General features: G+C 41.0%; 1 protein-coding gene across 2 annotated transcripts in view; it reads left to right on the forward strand.

Moving 5' to 3' along the window:
- The window catches only part of AATF (apoptosis antagonizing transcription factor), a 104294-nt gene that overhangs the window by 66818 nt on the left and 19620 nt on the right, over positions 1 to 17856 (forward strand). Inside the window, exons 9-11 of one of the 2 annotated variants that reach the window (XM_004590948.4) lie at positions 1247 to 1314; positions 3069 to 3149; positions 13111 to 13182. In XM_004590948.4, coding sequence (XP_004591005.2) covers positions 1247 to 1314; positions 3069 to 3149; positions 13111 to 13182 — 221 coding nt within the window. Of the gene's footprint in view, positions 1 to 1246; positions 1315 to 3068; positions 3150 to 13110; positions 13183 to 17856 lie in introns of those variants that run through there. The other variant, XR_009246904.1, reaches the window with a different exon arrangement.

Here is a 17856-nt window from a genome sequence, read left to right on the forward strand (position 1 = left end):
TTGCAATAAATACTCATCTCATGGAAAGTAGTATTTTTATAAATGTGTTTTACTTCATCTAAGACCATCTCACATAAACAACTGAAAATTAAAAACCGAACTACTTTCATAGGAATGTATTCCTCCCTCTCCATCTTCCTAAGGCTCCCACTGTTTAACTTGTTGAAATTTCTATATCACCATCATGTTCTACACACAAAGTAATGACTTACCTTTGTGACAAAATGAGTTTTAGAGTCAGACTTATATTATTAATGATGCTTAGCAAAACCACATGTTTTAGCATTTTGCCTTAGATTTTGCTCAGAGCTTTGGAATTTCAATCTGTTTGTTGCTGTTTGCTTATAGGACTTATATAAGAGAGATACTGCATTTGACTAGTCTAATTAAAAAATTTTCTCCTTTAGTGTTTAAACTTTAAAATCCATTGCTTCTCTTCACCTAGAACTTCAAGCTCCAGTGCAAATTCTTAAGTCTGTCTGAAAGATGTCGATGTGGGCTTTGATTGGGTGCAGTGGAGTACACAGGATTAAGAGGAGAGCCAGAGAGTAATGTAGAGTCCTGTGGAGTTAATTACACAGGATGAAAGTCTGGCTATCCGTGTTGTATTTGCTGTACACATAAGTGACTTTCTTTAGGTTTCCTCTTAAAAATTATTATGGCTATGAATATTTGTTGGTGTCATATATGGTTAAATTGCTTAATAGCAAGCACAGTGGAGTAGTAGCTCTGGAAATCAAGAGGGTGCAGTCCACACTTTCAATTATACAATAAAGGCTTTTGCCTGAGGAGAATCTACCTGGCTGTAAGAGGTTATAGTTCAGAAGTTAACTGTGCACCATCATCCTCTTGGTAAGAAGCTGATGCATTTTCCTTTTTGCTACACAGCCTTTCCCACATGACCTTTTAAAGATTCTCCATTGCTATCGATGGGGTGGACAAAACTAATCATAAAAACAATGAGGAGAATGTTGCACATTCATTGATCCATTTGAAATGAACTGCAGTACAATATGTCTTCCAAATGGACTTCCATTCTCAGCTATTGCTATTGCCACCTTTTAAAAAATAAATAAATAGGAAAGGGTTAATGGGAATTCAGTCATGCTGTTGCCATTGGGTTGTCCCTTATTGATTGGGGCGTTGAGCTGTCACTGCGCCATTCACAGTTGTTTCTGTGCCCTTTTAAAGTCAGTGGGTGTTGGGAGAAGATAAATAAATCAGTTGTATTTCTTTTCTTGCATAGCTCCTCCGAGAACTCATAGAGCGGAAGACCAGCTCCTTGGATCCCAATGATCAGGTGGCCATGGGAAGGTAATTTGATGTGGTTTTCTGTTCACACAGGCTGTCTCACATCATAGTTTCTCGCTTTGAATCCTCTTCGTTCTACTGCCAGAGCAGTGATTGGTCCTGTAATTATCAAAGTTAAAGTAGATAATAAGAGCTAGAAAGACGAAGTGAATCACTCCTTGTTGTGTATTGCCCTCGTGCAGTTTGAAAAGAGATTATACAACACTTACGTGTTTTAGGGTTTTCTTTTTTGAAGGACTTAGTCTCTGCTCTCTGTTTAGAGCTGTGATTGTATCTATATCAATCCACAGACCAGTGGATAAAAAACAGCCACCCTAATGGGTGTTCTCAGCTGTCAGAACATGGCACTGTGGACAACAGGTTCCTTGAATCTGCCTTGTTCGAGCCTGCCCTAATTTATACCTCCATCCCTTCGGTAAAAGCTGCAGCACAATTAGAAATGAAGTGTGGAAGCATTACCCAGATGTCAGCGTAGAATGTAAAGTAGTGAAGGAAGGCTCTTGTGTGTATGCTTCATCCTGTGGTTGGAAAATAGAAAGGGCATTTGGAGTGCTACCTAATGAATGGTGTACATTTAAATAGCCATGAGCTGTAATTTGCAAAAGCAGAAAAGGAAACAAAAGCTGCAAGTGCCAGAATAGGATTCTTGGCAGAGCAGCATTTTGAGGAGGCAATCGTACATTTTGTGTTGATGAAATCATTTTATTTGAGTAAAGTGTTATTTGAATTTTAGGGTAGGGTATTGTTGATGTTTCACATGTCTCAGGAATGTTAGAACTGTTGGCTATAAATTTGATGTGATAGAGCAAATTGCATTTAACTGGTGATTATATTGTGCATTTATCTGACTTTACAATAAAATAGATTATGGTAATTAAGATTATATTAAGATTACAGTAATTGGATTTCCCTAGATTTTTTTTTCCTGATGTTGAGTTTTCATTAAATAAATCAGGTAAGATGACAGCCATGGCTGCTGTTTCTCTTCCTTCCCCCAGGCCCCTCCCCCTTTTGTCATCTGAGCAATTTATGAAGATTTCCTTAGCCAAATATCCCTTATTTTGAAAAATTAATTCCTTCATACTTTGGCTGATTGCAGAGTATATGAGTCAGTAAAACTTTAAAATTGAGACATTTTGGGAAAATTAAAATGTAAATACTTGAAAGTAAAGGGCTGTTATCTTTTTGGGTGGAGTAATGGCACTGAGATAATTTGGGGGGAAGAAGGAAAGAGCTTTGTTGAGCAACACTTACATTCTTCACTGCATCTCTAACTCTGAAGTAAAACTAGTGCCGACAGTCAATATTTATTAAAAATTAGCAAAAGTTGGAAAGCACAAGGAAAAAGTTATATATGAGCAAAGGCAAAATTATTTTTAAAGAATTCATGCATTCAAACCAGTCAACTGTTGCAGACAGTGGGAAAACATGCTGCACAGCTGAGATCCGGGCAGCTGGACTCAGCTCCCCGGGTTTCCTGCCGACTGGTAGATTAAGTGCTTGGCACAGCAACCGCAAGTACTAAGAAGCATTGTTAACCAAATTTGTTGTAAAATTTCCCTGCTGCCATTTTTTTTTACTGTTGCGGAAAACTTCTTCAATTGATTAGTCACTTTGGTCTCAGACTATCCTAAGATACTTGATGTAGGTTGATAATTTCTTTCTGCAGGGTTGTTAGTGGGACAAATTCCAGTTTGTCAATAGGTACAATTGTTTCTGTTAGTGATGATGCATAACATTGCTTGTGAATTTCCCAGGCAGTGGCTTGCCATCCAGAAGTTACGAAGCAAAATCCACAAGAAAGTAGATAGGAAAGCTAGCAAAGGAAGGAAACTTCGGTGAGTTTTTATTTTATTTTATTTTATTTTATTTTATTGGTGGGGGGAGGGATTTAACATGTTGTGTCTGTTCTCTAGCATTTTGCTATGTCACTTTTTCTGTTTCTTCTAATAGTCTATTATTAGGATAAAAATAAAAGCAGTATTTGAGAGTTTTCTATGACTCACTTTTCTGCTTACATAGTTGATCAGAGTGAGAAGGATCCAGAGTTAAGGAAAAGTGGTTGTGATCATTGTTTCCAAACTTTTCTTATTTTTTTTAAGATTTATTTATTTTTATTGCAAAGTCAGATATACAGAGAGGAGGAGAGACAGAGAGGAAGATCTTCCATCCGATGATTCACTCCCCAAGTGACCGCAACAGCCGGAACTGCGCCTATGCAAAGCCAGGAGCCAGGGGGCTCTTCCATGTCTCCCACGTGGGTGCAGGGTCCCAAGGCTTTGGGCCGTCCCCGACTGTTTTCCCAGGCCACAGGCAAGGAGCTGGATGGGAAGTGGAGCTGCCGGGATTAGAACCAGTGCCCATATGGGATCCCAGCGCGTTCAAGGTAAGGACTTTAGCTGCTAGGCCACTGCACCAAGCCCCAAACTTTCTATTTCTTCTTCCCATTTCTTGGGATGGGGGAGTAAAGGGGTAGATATGGGAAGAAGCGATACCCAGCTTCCAAACCACCACAGTGCCCAGGGATGGGGAATGGCCACCCGATGTCAACCCAGGGTCCTGATGTGGCAGATCATCCCAGGGTTCTGTCCAGGTGGATGCGATAGTTCCGCAGTGCTGTTGATCTTGCCAATCTATGGATGAGAAAACCCTTCCAATGTCCATTGAGTGACACAGTCGACCTTAGAGTCTCCATTCACTGAAATACTTGCTATTGTTGTTTGGCTGGGGTAGTTGTCCAATGTGTTCTGTTCTTCATTCTCTGCTGTGGTACCAGATGTTGTCTGCAGGCCCCAATGGGCTCATTAATTAATTTGTTTTTTGTGAAAGCAGATTTACAAAGGGAAGGAGATACAGAGAGTTAGATTCTGTCTTCTGGCTCACTTCCCAAGTGGCTGCAGCGGTTAGAGCTGAGCCAATCCGAAGGTAGGATCCAGGAGCTTCTTCTGGGTCTCCCACGTGCGGGTGCAGGGTCCTAAGGCTTTGGGCTGTCCTCCACTGCTTTCCCAGGCCACAAGCAGGGAGCTGGATGGGAAGTGGAGCAGCTGAGATACCAACTGGGCTCATATGGAATCCTGTGTGTAAGGCAAGGATTTAGCCATTGAGCCATTGCACCTGGCCCTCTTACTAATTCTTTGCTATGCAATGAAGCAGAGTTTCATTGATTTTTGTTCCAAAGTTATGAATAGGTGGATGAAAAAGTAGGTACATTTCCTTGCAAGAGAAGTAAGAAAACAGACAGTAGTAAAACAAACAAAAATAAAATAAAATGAAGACAAGATAGTTAAAATGATCTTTGTTTTGAAAAATTATTTCTGTGCCCAACATGATGGCTCAGTAGCTAAATGCTCACCCTTATGGGTGCCTGCTGATGTCCCAGCTGCTCCACTTCCCATCCAGCTCCCTAGTCATGGTCTGGAAAAGCAGTGGAGGATAGCCCAAAGCCTTGGGATCCTGCACCCAAATGGGAGACCTGGAAAAAGCTCCTGGTTTCGGATTGGCTCAGCTTCAGCCGTTCTGGCCACTTGGGCAATGACCCAGCAGATGGAAGATCTTCCTCTCTGGCTCTCCTTCTCTCTGTAAAATCTGCCTTTCCAATAAAAATACATAAATCTTTAAAAAAAATGATCTTTGTAGAATAATTAAAATTTTATTTTAGAGTCTATTTAGAATAGGGTTGTATTGATTGTTTTTTCATGCCATTCATTTACATTGTATACTAAAAAGATGTAAAGGAAGGACTATGGAGAATGTTAACAGTGTGTTTAAATGAAATGAGAAATACACTCTTTATGAGGAAATAGCAAGATTTATCACTCATCCATCCTATTAGCACATTAAAGAATTTTATAGGGATACAGAAGAAGGAAGGAGTGAGAGTAAAAACTGACATAGTTCTAGGCTTGTATTCCTGCTAACTGTGTGTGTGACACAGTATCTTGCAAAGTGTGATAAAAGAACCACTTGTGTTTCATGTATACACTGACCAAAAACTTACACTCTTTGTGTTAAAACATTTTTAGACATGGAGCTAATGTGATTTTCTTAGTAGAGCCTGCCTGTCCTTAAAAATCCTTTTAAACAAATATAGATCTATCCCATTTAAATTTGGAGAGGCAGATTGAATTCCTGCTTTCAGCTTGTTAGCTAGCTAAGCTCATCAGGAAATTTTTACTTTGTACCTTTGTGGTCTCTGAACCCCCGGCTAGCCGTCATGTTATTTGCCCTTTGAGGTCAAGACCTGGGCTGCTTGGTCCTTTAAGACAGCTTCAACCTTATTTTCTGCTGTTGTGCCTTGTAGATATTAGTCAATCAGAAATGTTTTCTGGTGATTCTGGTAGTAGAATTAAAATGCCAGGTGCTAAGAAGTCACTATAACTGTAAAGATAGTAAGTATTAAGAAATCTGATGTAGTGGGTCAGGCTGCTGCCTGTGTCTCTGGCATCCCATGTTGGATCACTGCTTCAGATCCTGGCTGCTGTACTTCCAGTGCAGCTCCCTGCCAGTGTACCTGGAAAAACAGCAGAAGGTAGTTTAAATCTTGGGGCCTCCGAACCTAAACGGGAGACCCAGATGGAGTTCCAGATTTCTGGCTTTTGCCAAGGCCAGCCAGCCATTGATGCCTCTCAGGGAGTGGATAGAATACTTCTCTGTCTCCTCCTCTCTCTTTCACTCTGTCTTTCAAAGAATTTTTTTTTTTTTTAAGAAAAACCTGATGGGACAGGTGTTACCATACCACAATATGTTGAACCACTGCTTCTCTTGCTGGCATCCAGTTCAATGCCAGTTTGAATCTTGGGTGTTTCACTTCTGACACAGCTTCCTGCTAAGAGCCTGGGAAGGCAGCTCCTAGGAAAACAGCACAGAATGTACTGTGTGCATATCTGTCTATCGCCATTCCCTTCCTCAGCACCAAATCTGGAGACTGTAATAGAGTTCCTGGTTCCTGGGGGCAGCCTGCTCTAGCCTAGGCTGTTTTGGACATTTGGTGAATGACCCAATAGATGGAAGAGCTCTTTCTCTGATGGTCTGCCCTTCAAATAAATGAATGCATCTTTAAAAACAATAAGCATAAGTGTTGGAAAAGTAAAAACCTTTCTAGTATGGCAAGTAGCTTAAGAGAACACGAGTATATTTGCTAGATTGAAATAAATTTGTCAGAGTTCTTATTTACCAAATTGGCATTTTAAAAAGACTTAAAGATCCCTTCTTTCTTTGTCCTTTTTTCTTCTTTCCTACCTTCCTTCTTTTCTTCCTTCCTTTTTTTCTTCCTTCTGATTAAAAAAAGAAATCCTTAAAAATAAAAAAAAAACAAGAGTGTGGGGGAGGAGGGCCTGGTGCAATGGCTCAATGGCTAAATCCTCGCCTTGCTTCAGGTCCTCATGTCCTGGCTGCTCCATTTCCCATCCAGCTCCTGCTTGTGGCCTGGGAAAGCAGTAGAGGACGGCCCAAAGCCTTGGAACCCTGCACACGCATGGGAGACCCATAAAGATGCTCCTGGCTTCATATCCCCTGGTGTTGTGGCCACTTGGGAAGTAAACCAGCAGACAGAAAAGCTTTCTGTATCCCCTGCTCTCTGTATAAATAAATAAATAAATCTGAAAAAAAAGAAAAAAGAAGTGTCACATATTGGAGACAACTAAGGTGACATCACAACAAGATACAATAAGGGGTCCTATATCGGATTTTGGAAAAGAAGGACAGTAGGATACGTGAAATTTGGACAAGATCTGTAGTTTATGAAATTGTACAATGTTACTTTCCTGTGTTAAGTCGCTGTTTATGGAACTTGTTAACGTGAGTGGAAATTGAGGATACATATGAGCACCCTACTGTTTGCATCTGTACAAGCCTGGCTTTATGGCTATAATCAGAAAAGAATCTTCACTAATTGCAGTAATGGTGATTAGCATTTGTGAGCCCTCACTGTCAGATGCTGGAAGCAGTGTACCCTCAGAAGCAGAAAGAGCACAGGCTCTGAAACTGTCTAGGTCTGACATTTGTGCCTGTTCTGTAGTAACAGTGAGACCTTGAGCAATTCAGTTTCCTCATCTGTGAAGTGAGTATGATAATACAAGACGCATCTCAGGGTGGTTGCCTAGATTAAACACAATAATTCATATCTTTCAGAGCTACTAAGTAGCAAACTGGGATTGGAACTAATTGGTTTGATACCAGAGTTTACGTTTCTAACCTGTGGGGTTTTGTTGTTGTTGTTGTTTTGTTTTGTTTTTAATGAACTTATTTGAGAGAGAGAGAAACCTGATGAATGAGAGTGCTTTCATCTCCCGAATCATTCCCTAATGAGCCCATGGTCAGGGCTGGACCAGGGCCAAAACTTGGAGCCAGGAACTCAGTTTAGATCTCCCATATGGGTGGCATATAGTGGCATATACTCAACTCCTTGAGCCATCCCTTGCTGCGTCCCTGGATCTGTTGGAAGCTGGAGTCAGGAGCTGGAACTGGGTTTGAAATCCAGGTACTTTCATGTGGGTGTCTTACCGTCCAGACTAAATGCCTTCCTCAAATATCTGGTTTTTGAGTTGTTTCATTGGCAGGACCAAATGGTCTGCGCAGACACCAAAATGACATCTCAGCTACACCAGCCTCCTGTCATAAAAGATTAGCTGAGTGGCCCAGCTGCAGGAAAATATTATAAATAACTTCCTTAAAGTAGACTTCAAGAGAGCAGGGAGGGCATGGCGGCTGTCATTGCTGACACGCATCCCACTATTGAGCAATTTTTGCTCTTTGTGATAGTGTTGAGAAGATAAGATTTCCAGAAACACATTGAGGATTAACATTACCTTGTTGAAACAGCTTAAATGATAACAGGCCATTATAAATCACAGCCTAGTCAAACTGGCATGGCAGCTTATTAGGTTCTAGAAAGTAAAAGAAATATTTTATTTTATTAATAGCCAATTATTACTATTATTTTGTTCAATACTACATGTAAGTGGATGTGACATGTAAGGAAACCTAGGGTCTTCTAATAAGATGTGTTGCCTTCTTAGTCTAACATTTAAAAATTGTTTATATACATGAAAGGCTGAGAGAGAGTTCCCCTGATGGTTGGGGTTGGACCAGTCTAGGTCCCCCACATGAATGGCACACATCCAGGTACTTGAGCCAGGATCTGCAGTAGCAGGAAGCGGAAGTCTGGAGCCAAAAGCAGATATCAAAACCCAAGTTCTCTGAGATGACATGTGAGCATTTTAACTGGCGTCTTAACAATAGGATAAGGCTACATGTCTGCCTATGGGTATTGGTCTGTTCTTCCATAACAAAATTACATTTGCCTCAGCATGACTGGTAAAAAGGTGTTTTCATACAAAAATACACAGGTTTCCTCAGGAACACTAAGATCAGCTGGAATACATTAAGTGCACATTACTACATTGCCTTTAGTCTGACAGCTTCTTAAAGCCTGTCTTTATTTTTTATTTTTATTTTTGCTGATGTTTACATAGTTGACCAGGGTGAGAAGGGTCGAGAACTAGGGGGATGTGGGTGAGGTAGTTGTTTTCAGATTTAACCCTTCTTCCTCCTGTATCTGGAGAAAGGGGAGGAAATTAGGGGAGAAACTGCACCCAAACCTTCCCTCTCACCCCAGTACCTGGGGCTGGGGAATGACCACCCAATGCCATCCCCAAGTTTCCAATTTGGGGCTGCTCCAAGGGTTCCACCGAGTGGTTTTAATAGTTTTGAAATGCGGTCAGTCTCGCTGATCCAGAGAATGAGGAAATCCTTCCAAGGTCTGTCTGCTGACACAGTTGCCTTAGAGTCTCCATTTGCCCAGATATTTGCTGTTAGTACTTGGCTAGGGCAGTTGACCAATTTGTTCTGCTCTCCTTCCTCTGCTGTGGTACCAGATGTCCTCTGCAGACCCCAGTGGACTGCTATATCTTCCATTTGCATCTGGGCATGCTGTCCACTGCTCCATCTTAGTCACTAAGGAGGTCCAGTTTTGACAATTGAACTCCACAGTTAGACCACAGATCCTGCGATTCTCCCAATGGCTGGAGTTCTGAGTTCAGTAGTTGTTGGGGGGGGGGATCCGCACAGAAATCTCATGTGGCGATCCCAGACCTGACTCTTGTGTTTGTTTGCCAATGTGGGGTCCAGCTGTGTCACCCATGTCAGCCTACATGCACACTGGTGGTTGCAATTGTTGGGTCAGTTCTATTTTCAACCCTCTCTCTTACATAAACCGATGGATGCTTTGTCCCAACTCAACACTGCCCCCACATACTCAGTCCTCACGTTCACCAGTGTTAGCTGCAGCTTGGGGCGATCTCCAGTAACCTCCACCAGGCCCACTCCCAGCCCTGGTTCCAGTATGTTTGCCAGTATGTGCAGCAGACTGTCCTATTCTGCCCTGCGGTGTAGTTAGTTCTTGTTTATATCAGTAGGCATTGAAACCCAGCTCAGCCGAACCAACCCCACTATTCAGAACACACTCATGCTGGTGGGTGCTGCTGCCTGTGTCCAGGCCCACGCCCAGAACTTGCCAGCTTATGTAAAGCCTGTGTTTCATCATGTACTTAATAATTACTGAATTTATTGCATTACGGTATAATCTGTTGAGCAGTGCCAATCTAAATGCCCTAGCAGTCACTCTGAAAAATTAAAAAAAAAAAATTAAACAGATGACTTTGTTTTGTTTAACCCAGTATGTATTCAGTCTGTTGATCAACTGTTATTTTAAGTGTTCTTAGTACTGTATATCATTCTTTTATCTCAGATTTTCAAAATCTGATTTGTGTCATATAGTGAAATTACATCATAATTCAAACTAGCCACATTTCAAGTGTTCAGTTAACCATAGATGGGTAGTGAATACTGTAGTGGAAACTATAACTGCAGAAAAGCAGTTAATAATTTTTATCCAGAAATTAAGTTAATGCAAAAATAGTATTCATTTTTTGAAGGACACTTCAAGTTTAGTGAAGCCCAAAGATACTGAAATTTATTTTAGTGTTTGTATTGTGTCTTTAAATAAAAAGAGTGTGTGAATGTTTATCTGTCCATGCATTGACACAGCCCCTGGAGGGCATTTTGGTGCAGCTTCCCTGTTTTACACATGCCTACCTATTCATTGAGCAATTTCACAACTCAAAATCTATCTCATAAAATATATGAAGGGCTGGTATTATGGTGTAACAGGTTGAGCCACTGACTGCAGTGTTGGCATCCCATGTGGACACCGGTTCAGGTCTCAGCTGCTCCACTTCTGATCCACCTGTCTGGGAAACAAGCAGAGGATGATCCAAGTGCTTGGACCGCTGCACACATGTGAGAGATGCCAAAGCTCCTGGTTTCGGCGTGGCCGAGCCCTGCCCATTGTGGCCATTTGGAGAAGGAACCAGCAGGTAGAGGAGGCTCCCCTCAGCACTTTTGACTCCTGGATTCCGATTTGAAATACCAGTTGGAGTCCTGCCTGCTCTGCTTCCAATCCAGCTATTGCAGCCTGGGAGGCGGCAGATGATGGCTCAGGTGCTTGGGCCCCTGTCACCCATGTGTGAGACACTGAGCTGAGTTCCTGGTGCTTGGCTACAGGTTGTGCCAGCCTCAGCTGTTAGGGTCCTCTGGGGAGTGAATCAATGGCTGGAAAATGTCTCTGCTGTTCTTTTAGGTAAATAAAAATAAATCTCTTTTTAAAATGTAAAATAAAAGTTGTAAAATAATTTATGTATAAGAATTTGTACCTTGCCATTGTGTTTAAAAGAGAAGTTATTTTAATATATATGCATATATATATCCATCAATAGGAGACTCAAAAAATTACATTAAATCAACATAATGACTTGCTCTGAACTATGAACAAGAATAGAAAATGATATACTTCAGCAGAAAAAAGCATAATGCATAATATTGAATCATGTGTCACTTAATGATGGGGAGATGTTCTGAGAAATGCATTTTTAGGCAATTTCATCAATGTGTAAGCATCATAGAGTGCGCTTACGCAGTCCTGCATGGGGTAGATGACTGCACACTGCTGTATATGCTATTCATTGTGAACTGATAGGCCATTATACACAGGTATGTCACAATACCATTTTTATGGTAAATATATTAAGTTTTTTAAAAAGATTTATTTTCTTATTTGAAAGAGTTACAGAGAGAAGGAGAGGCAGAGAGAGAGAGCTTCCATGTGCTGGTTCATTCCCCACGTGGTTGCAATGACTGGGGCTGTGCCTATCTGAAGTTAGGAGCTTTTTCCAGGTCTCCCATGTGGGTGCAGGGTTCCAGGGGCTTGAGTCATCTTACACTGCTTTCCCAGGCCATAAGCAGGGAGTTGGATCAGAAATGGAGCAGACGGACTTGAATGGTGCACCATATGGGATGCCAGTGCTGCAGGTGGAAGCTTGGCCTGCTATGCCATGGTGCCAACCCCAAATACATTAAGTTTTTAAACAAGGAAAATACTACAGCCAAATTTGGTTTTAAATAACAGTGATTGTTTCTAGGGAATAGTACTAGCTGAGGACTTTTCAGTATAATCCATAGAGTTTTGTGGGTTTTTTTTTTATTATAGAAAAAAAAAGAATTGGTAACTATAGAAATACTCAAAAATATAAGCTATATTGTGGTGCTTCTCCTGCAGTTGTATGCAGCCATTGGGAGGCAGTGCTTAGAATACTACGTAAATCTATAGGCAGAAGGATCACAGTATAAAGCCAACATAGTAATGGAAGTTACAGCAGCAGTTTTGTATGGGTAGAGGAAATCTGCATCTTTTGTGTGTTCTTGATTTTCCAAGCTTCTTGTAACGAATTTATACTTTTTATTACTCTTGTAATGGGGAATGTTTTATCGCTTATAAAATTCACTTGTTAAGAAAAAAGATAAAATTTGGGAGGCTTTTCTGCGAGTTAAAAAGTGAGAATTAAATTATTTAGTAAGTGTAACATTTTTTCTAAAAGTCTAAATAATTAAATACATGGAATGTTTTGTTTATATTCTTATTTGTGGTTAGTGTTCTACCCAAGTCCAGCTGGATTGCGTAGACTGATTTTACATATGCTCACATGCACAGGTGCAGGGAACTCCCAGCCTCTTCATTTAAATGAATGGAAAGGGGTCACTTTCTGGTACCTTTTGTGGTGTACAAGATCATTTGTTGCAGTCTGTGTTGTCAAGGAGTCTCTGAGAACTTGGAGAGAGTGCCCTTTTCTCTATTGGGAATTGTGGGTGGGTGATGTACTGTAGATTTCCCCAGTATAAAGGTATGGGAAGCAAGCATGGTGGAAACTCAGTTGTGTGCTTTCATTTAAAGTTAGGTAGTTTGGAAAAAAAAAAAAAAAAAGCAAGGGGCTGAATGATGTGGAACCAGTGCGAGTGAGTGAATCAGGTACAGCGAGGGATTGCATTCATGTGTTAGCACACCGCCTGTGCTGCTGCTGCCAGTAGGTAGCCTAAATGACACTAAAAAAAAAAAAATGATAACATGTATATAAAGGAGGACAACGGGTAGTCAAGTCCTCATTGTCTTTTATCTGGAAGGGTTTGGATGTTGCTCAAGAGAACAAGTGTGTCTTCTCCTTTTAGGGGCTGTGCTAAAACAAATGTGTGTTGATCTGTGTTCTTTACAATGTATTGCTATATCCTTTTACACTCAGTATTATGGGGAAGAGGGGGCAGTTACATGTGGCAAGTGCTTATGAATTTTCCTCTGTTCCTCTCTGGATGTTCCTGTCATCTTTCTGGAATTTGTCAATTCATAGAATGTGATTCTGTTTCTAGGTGAATAGTTCCTAATGTTGCTGTCTGTCTGTTTCACACTTTGTTCAGGTTTCACGTCCTTAGCAAGCTACTGAGCTTCATGGCACCCATTGATCATACCACAATGAATGATGATGCTAGGTGAGTACTAGATGAATTACATGTCTCAAATGGCTTCACGACAGCCTGAGATTGACCTGTCCTATAGCCTGTCATCCTCTCTGTTTCTTTACATCAGTTAACCATTTGTATTTGGCATCATAGCAAGCATCATCACCACTTCTCCTTGTTCTCATAATGAGTTTAAAAGCAAATCAAAAATTTCCATAAATCTTGATGCTGGTTTTAGTAATTTATTTCCCCTGCAGTTTTGCTTCATTTTTAATCTTAGGTTGCCTCCCTGTAGCATCAGAACTCCTCTCCCGAGTAAAGGGTCAGAATGGTGGCTCATGTACTTACTCTGTGCCGGAACTTTGTGGTCTGCTGCCCTCATGGTGGCTCTAGAAGTTGTTCTAGAGATGTACGTGTGTTGTTTTTGTTGAGGCCACTGTTGAGGGTTACACATGATTTTGGAAAAGAGGCACATGCTCATTTTCTAAAAGCTGAAATAAGTTAGAAATACATATATGTATATGTATATGTATATGTATATGTATATGTATATGTATATGTATATGTATATGTGTGTGCACTCACAATACGTTAACATATTCAACAGTCAACCTGCTGTATAGTAGAGCCAGAGAAACTCTTTCTCCGATCAGCTATAACTTAGTACCTGTTAGTCATCCTTTCCCCATTCTTCCTTACTCCTTTTCTCCTCAGCCTATGGTAACCTCCATTGTGCTTTTTTTTTTGAAGTTTGATAATCAGAGTGATAGAAAAACTTTCTGTGTGGTGGTACTCCCCCAAAATGCCCACAGCAGCAGGGACTGGGTCAGGTCAAAACGAGGAGCCCAAGGTTCTGTCCAGGTCTCCCATGTGTGTGGCAGGAGCCCAAGCACTTGGACTGTTATCTGCTGCTTCCAAGATGCATTGTCAGCAGGGAGCTGGATTGGAGGTGGAGGCAAGATTGTGTTCCAGGCATCCCAGCATGGAATGCAAGCGTCCCAAGTGGCAGCTTAGCTGTTGTGGCACAATGCCCACTCCTACCATTATAGTTTTAACTTCTGTGAAATCTTTTTTTTTCAAGCTCCACATTTGGGGGAGATCTTGTGATACTTCCCTTTCTGTGCTTCATTTATTTAACATAATGGCCTCTGGTTCCATATGTGTTGTTGAAAATGACAAGGTTTCATAATTGTGTTTTTATGGCTGAGTGGTACTCCATTCTATGTATGTGCCACATTTTCTTTATCCATCCATTAAAAGGTCAGTACTTGGGTTATTTCTGTTTCTCAGCTGTTGTGAACAGTACATTTAACATGAATGCGCAGATATCTCTTGATCTGTTGATTTCACCACTTTGATCTGCATGCAGCAGTGGGATCACTAGATTATATGGTGGATCTATTTGTAGTTTTTGAGAAACTTCTTCCCTCTCCTCCACATACTCACCAGTGTTTTTCTTTTGTCTTTTTGACAATAGTCTAGTGCAGTGACCTTGATGCTTTATTGTGATTTGATTTGCATTTCCCTGATGATGGATAATGTTGAGTATTTTTTCAGGTACAGATTAACCATTCGTGTGTCTTCCTTTGAGAAGTGCTTGTGTACATCTACTGTCCATTCTTAAATTAGATTATTTGAATTTTTTTGGCTGTGGAGTTATTTGAATTTCTTCTGTATTCTGGATATTAAGCTCTTGTTAGTAGTGTAATTTCCAAACATTTTCTTTCATTGTGTGGGTTGTCTGTTTACTTTGTTTGCTTTGTAGAAGCTCTTTGGTTTAATGAAATTCCATTTGTCTCTGTTTTTGTTTCCTTTGCTTTTCGTGTTTCGTCCCTAAAACCTTTGCCCACGCCAGTATTCTAAAGTGTCTCCCTAATGTTTTCTTCTAATATTTTGTTTGAGCTCTGACATTTAGGTCTTTAGTCCGTTGCAATATGGTGGTTTTTGAACATAGTGGAAGACAGAGGTCTAGTTCCATCTTTCTGTACATGGATACCTAGCTTTTCTACCGTTATGTATTAAAACGCCTTTTGTTTTCAATCTGTGTTGTTGACACTTTTGTCAAAAATCAGTTGACCATACTTGTGTTTTAGTAAGCATTTCCTAAAGAATAAATTAAAATGTATGTGTTAATGGGCATTCTGTTGTAATAAAGAACTCCTTTCACATTTATTTAATATTGTACAGGGCTTCATAGTTAAGGAACTATATTTATTTTGATATTAAGGTTTTTGCAGATCCGAAGCCTGTTGTGATGTAGAAGGCTAAGCTGCTGTTTGCACCAACAGGATCCCATGTCGGAGTGCTGGTTTCAGTCCTGAATGCTCCGTTTCCAGTTCAGCTTCCTGCAGTAGAAGGTGTCCAAGTGATTGTGTTCCTGCAATCCGTGGGTGGGATCTAGATGGAGTTCTCAGCTTCTTGATTCCTCCTGGCCCAGTTCTGGCTGTTGGGAGCATTTGGGAAGTGAACCGATAGATGAAAGATCCTTCTTCCTCCTCTGTCCTTCCCCCTCTCTCTGTTCTGTCTTCCAAATAAATAAATTTTAAAAAATAGTTTACTTGAAAATACAGTTAGAGAGGTATATATTCCTCTGCTGGTTCATTCCTCTGATAACCACAACAGCCAGGGCAGGGCCAGGCCACTCAGGCCAGGATCCAGAAGCCAGAAAACAAAAGTTTTATTTGTGTCTTCCACATGAGTGACTGGGGCCCAGACACCTAGGTCAGCTTCTGTTGTCTTTCCCAGGTGCATTAGCAGGGAACTGGATCAGAAGTCGGGCGGTAGGACATGAACCAGTGCCCATATGGAATATTGGTGCTGCAGGTAGTTTCTTTACTTGCTGCACAGGCCCAAAAATAAGTAAACTTGGGAAGAAAAATTGTTTTTCACAGATTCCTAAAAGCCCTTTTGTTCTTTGAGATGTTCCCCTCTCTTTAAGTACCTGCTTAGGCTGGGCCATCTTTGCTGAGTTCTGTGGACTGCAGTAGCAGGAAGCTGGAGCCAGGGATTTTAACCATGTACTGCAGTACGGGGTGTGGGGATCTTAACTCAGCTATGGAAAGTACACATTTCATGGAAAGTCCTTCCCTTTTGATTTTTTGTTCCTTGAGGGAGCTCCTCCACACATGGTTCCCAGCTTACACAGGTCTAGTGAGAGAAGTTCCTGGTTCTGGTTTATTGCTCCACACATGGGTCTAAACTGGATTAATGCATGGTGGGCTGTTTTTTTTTCTTTTTCTTTTTTTTTTTTTTTGGTAGGGATTGAGGCTCAAATGTACAGCCTTAAATTCCCTATATCCCTTCTACAGTGTGAGCACAATAAATTTGTGCTCGGTTGAATTGAATTGAAACTGAAACATAGCTCTCATTAAGGGAGAAAGTGAAGAAGAGGTCTTTAAGACAGGGCATTAAAATCCTAGTGGAGAAAGAAATGCTATCTTTAAAAGGATCTTTAAAAGGGTAGTGGCATCTTCATTTTGTCTCCTGTGGTATGGTCTGTGTAGTGTTATCTATTTAGTTAATTTCTGCTGATACAAATTCCTTTTTCACCCTAAGAATTTTTCTGTTCAAGTGATCTGTTTTTCAAAAAACCTTTTTAAATGCAAAGTAGCCGTGTTTTGTCCCTGTACTACCGAATTTCTGGTTTTTAGGTGTACTTTGCTTCCTGATTGAAATGGTTTCAAGTCTCTGGACTGAGTGTTTGGTGTAGTAGTTAAGAGACTGATCAGGACACCCTCCCTCCCCCACCCACTAATGGAATGACTGAGTGGACTCCTACTCGGTTTCCTATTCTAGCTCATTGTTGTCGCATTGAGTTCCTGGTTCCTGGTTTCAGCCCCCAGCAGTTGCAGGCACAGGGCAGTGAACCAACAGATAGGGGCGCTCTCCTTTTCTCTTTCTTTCTTTCGTCTCTTACCCCCTCTAAATAAAAAATGCATCAATAACAATCAGAGTGCTTTTGGTCCCCTTTGTGTGTGAGAGCCTTATGCAGTTCCTGATGCTTCACACGTGCTGTTCTGCAGCTCTGCAGCTCTTTACTCTCCTCCACTGTGCGGTTGAGAGGTGGTATTAATTTCATGCTTGATGAACATCCACAGTTTTGAAAGAAAGCCACAGAATCTCCGCTTTGCCCACATGTTAGGTGTTTGTAGGCAGGGGAGCAGGTCTCTGAACCCAAAAATGATCATTTGCTTTGTTGTGCATCAGCGATAACTCTTAGTCCAAGGCAACTCAGCTCCCATAGCACCTGTTGCTTTCTCTTCAGAATCCTCTTTGTGGGACTGGCATGATGGCTCAAATGGTTCATCTGCCACCTGCAATTGCCAGGCACTACTTCGTATCTCAGCTGTTTCACTTCCCATCTAGCTCCTTGTTTATGGCCTGGGAAAACAGTGGAGGATGGCCAAAGTCCTTAGGACCCTGTACCCATGTGGGAGACCCGGAAGAAGCTCCTGGCTTTGGATTGGCTCAGCTCCTCCTGTTGTGACCACTTGGGGAATGAACCAGTAGGTGAAAGATCTCTCTCTGTCTCGTCGTCTCTCTTTAGAATTTACATTTCCAATAAAAATGAACAAATCTTTAAAAAAAAAAGGATCCTCTTTGTAAAATCATAATAGTGATGACAAACTGTTTTTTAAAAAATTTACTTGAAAAGGCAGAATGACAAAGAATTCTTGCATCCTCTGATTCATTCCGCCATATGAC

Source organism: Ochotona princeps, chromosome 17 (assembly GCF_030435755.1).
Source record: "Ochotona princeps isolate mOchPri1 chromosome 17, mOchPri1.hap1, whole genome shotgun sequence".
Classification (NCBI taxonomy): domain Eukaryota; kingdom Metazoa; phylum Chordata; class Mammalia; order Lagomorpha; family Ochotonidae; genus Ochotona; species Ochotona princeps.